Source organism: Cupressus sempervirens, chromosome 2 (genome assembly GCF_028749045.1).
Source record: "Cupressus sempervirens isolate cs-2001-9-10 chromosome 2, ASM2874904v1, whole genome shotgun sequence".
NCBI classification, from domain to species: Eukaryota; Viridiplantae; Streptophyta; class Pinopsida; order Cupressales; family Cupressaceae; genus Cupressus; species Cupressus sempervirens.
In genome coordinates, this window is record NC_143119.1 from 392,659,285 (window position 1) to 392,662,322 (window position 3,038).

The window sequence follows — 3,038 nt, forward strand, 5'->3', positions numbered from 1 at the left end:
AAACCAACAAAATACCGCTCTTCGTTGGTGTGATCAAATGCATGAGATGTTTGATGATGGTTTGGATTACGATGAGGTTGCGGCCCTCAACATAAGCAAAGACAATTTGGCCATCCTTTTTGCAAACCCGAAAACGGGTTTACCAGTTGACCCAAAAAAATATAAACTATCGATTAAATGGTGCACAAATGACGTTATAAGTGCAAAATTTTGGGATCGTTGGTAGATGGTCTTTGACATCCCTCCACATGGCAATTTAGACATACCATTTTATTTCCTTAGAAAATTATATGTTGAATTTGTGTTGAAACTTAAAGTGAACTATTGGAGCATGAAGCCCAACATGGGCTTAGGACTAGGAGCTCTTCAGGATAGACCCTCTTCCCAGCGGAAGAAAGCTAGCACTTTTGTCCCCCCCACTGATATCTCCCCTCCTCCTCGAGTGCATCATCCAGATATTATGATAGAGGCTAGCTCTCAGACTATCAGAGCCATTCATAGGCTGAGTAGCCTAATGATATCTCAGGCTAGATCAATCCTGCCTCCTCGTTTTGATGATGCTATGCCAGTTCATCATCGGCTAGCTCATCACATGTTTGTGTGCTTCGCACTTGCATTACGTGCAAGAATATTTGCCTGGGTCCCATAGGTGATCTTCTTGAGTATCATTTTGTATTAGACGAGGATACACCAGACACACGCAGAGGCTATAGACCCTAATGCAAGAGAGGAGGGGGATACAAAGGCATGGACTCCTTCGGTGTCGGTACGTGTATATATATATATATATATATATATATATATATATATATATATATTTTATGACATATGTGATTTAAAGTTAATTTTTATAATAGAGTAATTTTAATTTTTAAGCCATATTGACTTTTATATGTATGTGATCTTCATTCACATTTAGTTGATGACCGAGGATGAGCTTAGACAAATTGATGATGCCACGCTCTTGACCATTTCATTTGGCCTTGAGACATCTACGGTACATTATGTTGTGTTCGCATTTTTTTTGTCTATTTGATATTGTAGCATATATGGTTGCTAATCTTTCTTTTATCTTGCAGGTAGCACCTATCTCGGAGGGACAAAATGTGGAGGGTGAGCCAGCACGCACTGACAAAGGAAAGGTAATTAGGCACTTTCTATTTGATTAAATATCGATGCATTCTTGTAAAATGTTTGTGGTAATCCTTTTTAATTACATTATTTATTGTATATAGGGCGTCGCTATTGGTGATGAGCTTGTACAGATTCTGCGTTGTAGACCATCAAGGATTTCCATTCGCACTAAGAGCCCCATTGTATGTATAAGTATCATTTATTTTTTATTATCCTTATCTTCATAAATAAATTCAAAACTGATTTCTATGATATTAACAACTACTATTTTTCATAGGAGATTCCTAGTGCACAGGAGGTCCGACAGGAGAGTTATATAGATTTGATGACGCGGCCACTCACTCCTGAGGAGGAGCCTATAATAGTAAGTTGTAATTTGAATTCCTGATTAAATATGTTATAAATTTAGCATGCTATGAATTATAATGTTATAGTTTAAATTGTAGATTCATTTGACAAAGGTATTTGAACATATACAGCCCACAATCAGAGAGGTACTAGCATTGCCGAGGGCATACGAGAGGACTCCTGACCGGCGCAGGAAGTCGACGAGAGAGGTATTTATTATGAAATTTTGATAGTATTAATCTCCATTACAAAAAAGATCATTATGCATTTGAGTAATTCAATGTTAGATACGTAGAATCATATAAATTTAGTATTCTAACTTTGGGTTTTCCTTTTTTGTTTATGTAGGAGGCATCCGATCCACCTAGTGCAACGAAGAGGCTGCATTTTGATGATCCACCAGCACCCTAGGATAGTATAGTTGTCGTAGGATGCATCATGAGACATTTTGAGATGGCATATGCCACATTGTATACAGAAACATTGATATTATACACATTCTGATGGCATGATCAGCCACATTTTGTATATGGATCTATGTATTTTGATATATATTTGAGTACTTTGTCTATGGATACATGATCTTTGATATATATTTGTGTAAAATTTTGTCTATGGATACATGTATTTTGATATATATTTTTGTCATTTATGTGCACAATGATATACATATTAATTTAGTATCTAGTATTGTTCAATTTATCGCGGATCATGTGTCATGCCCTAAATTTTACTAGTAAAAACACAACATTTTTTTTTTTTGTAGCTTATGAAGTCGCATAAGAAATTACATATTGTAAAAGAAGGTTATCATTGAATAGGAGTTCAAGACCCATGTGGATAGTGTCATCCGGTTGTAACATTTTAATCACATGTGGTTTTGAAATAGATTGGATGACAGTCTAGTTCAAGTTAGCATCACGAGTCAAAAGAGCAAGCTCAAGATACAACATTCATAAATTAGTGAGGTAATTCATATCCTAACAAGCCTTTGATACTAATATTCTATTAAGGTCTATCGGTTGTATCATATGGACTAGGTCGTGATTCTAGCATGTAAGGGAAGGGGATCAGAATTACTTATTATCCTCATTACCAATGTATACACATTCATTAATCATTACAATATATATTAATGTGACAATTACTATATGGTGTGGAAGTGTAGTATATCTTAATCGATTAAATACACATATTTAAGCTCACCTTCTTACATGTGAGCATCCATTAGCTATCTTGGGAAGATACTTTGCTATCTTTAGTCCAATAGATGGTTGCTCCTCATTGGTTGGTGTTGCCACCTCCTCCCTCTTCCTAGCCTATATAAGCATGCTACCTGGCTTGTATTTGGATCTCTTATTTTTTGCATCCTCTTAATGCTATTTTGCTTCTAGCATTTGCATTACTCTCTTGGAGACTAACTCTATGATGCTATTTTGATTTTGTATCACTTGCATTCATAGTTTAGATATTTATTCTTTGCACTAGTTTTCTCGATTATTAATCTTATCAGATTCTAACATGGTATCAGAGCTTTTCTATGTGCAAGAGTAGAT

At 35.5% G+C, this 3,038-nt stretch overlaps 1 protein-coding gene across 1 annotated transcript; it reads left to right on the forward strand.

Annotated features, from left to right (window-relative positions):
- The first annotated feature begins 922 nt into the window (after positions 1-922).
- On the forward strand, positions 923-2,032 carry LOC149572784 (uncharacterized). The gene is made up of 6 exons (XM_089811985.1): positions 923-997; positions 1,080-1,142; positions 1,236-1,316; positions 1,412-1,498; positions 1,614-1,691; positions 1,831-2,032. The coding sequence occupies exons 1-6, from the start codon at positions 923-925 to the stop codon at positions 1,891-1,893; spliced, it is 447 nt and encodes a 148-aa protein (XP_089668111.1). The 3' UTR covers positions 1,894-2,032.
- Positions 2,033-3,038: the final 1,006 nt, after the last annotated feature.

Coding starts and splice junctions, on each gene's coding strand:
- LOC149572784 (XM_089811985.1), top strand. CDS start 923: ATGACCGAGGATGAGCTTAGACAAATTGATGATGCCACGCTCTTGACC. Junction 998..1,079: donor TTGGCCTTGAGACATCTACG/GTACATTATGTT, acceptor TTTATCTTGCAG/GTAGCACCTATCTCGGAGGG. Junction 1,317..1,411: donor TTCGCACTAAGAGCCCCATT/GTATGTATAAGT, acceptor TATTTTTCATAG/GAGATTCCTAGTGCACAGGA.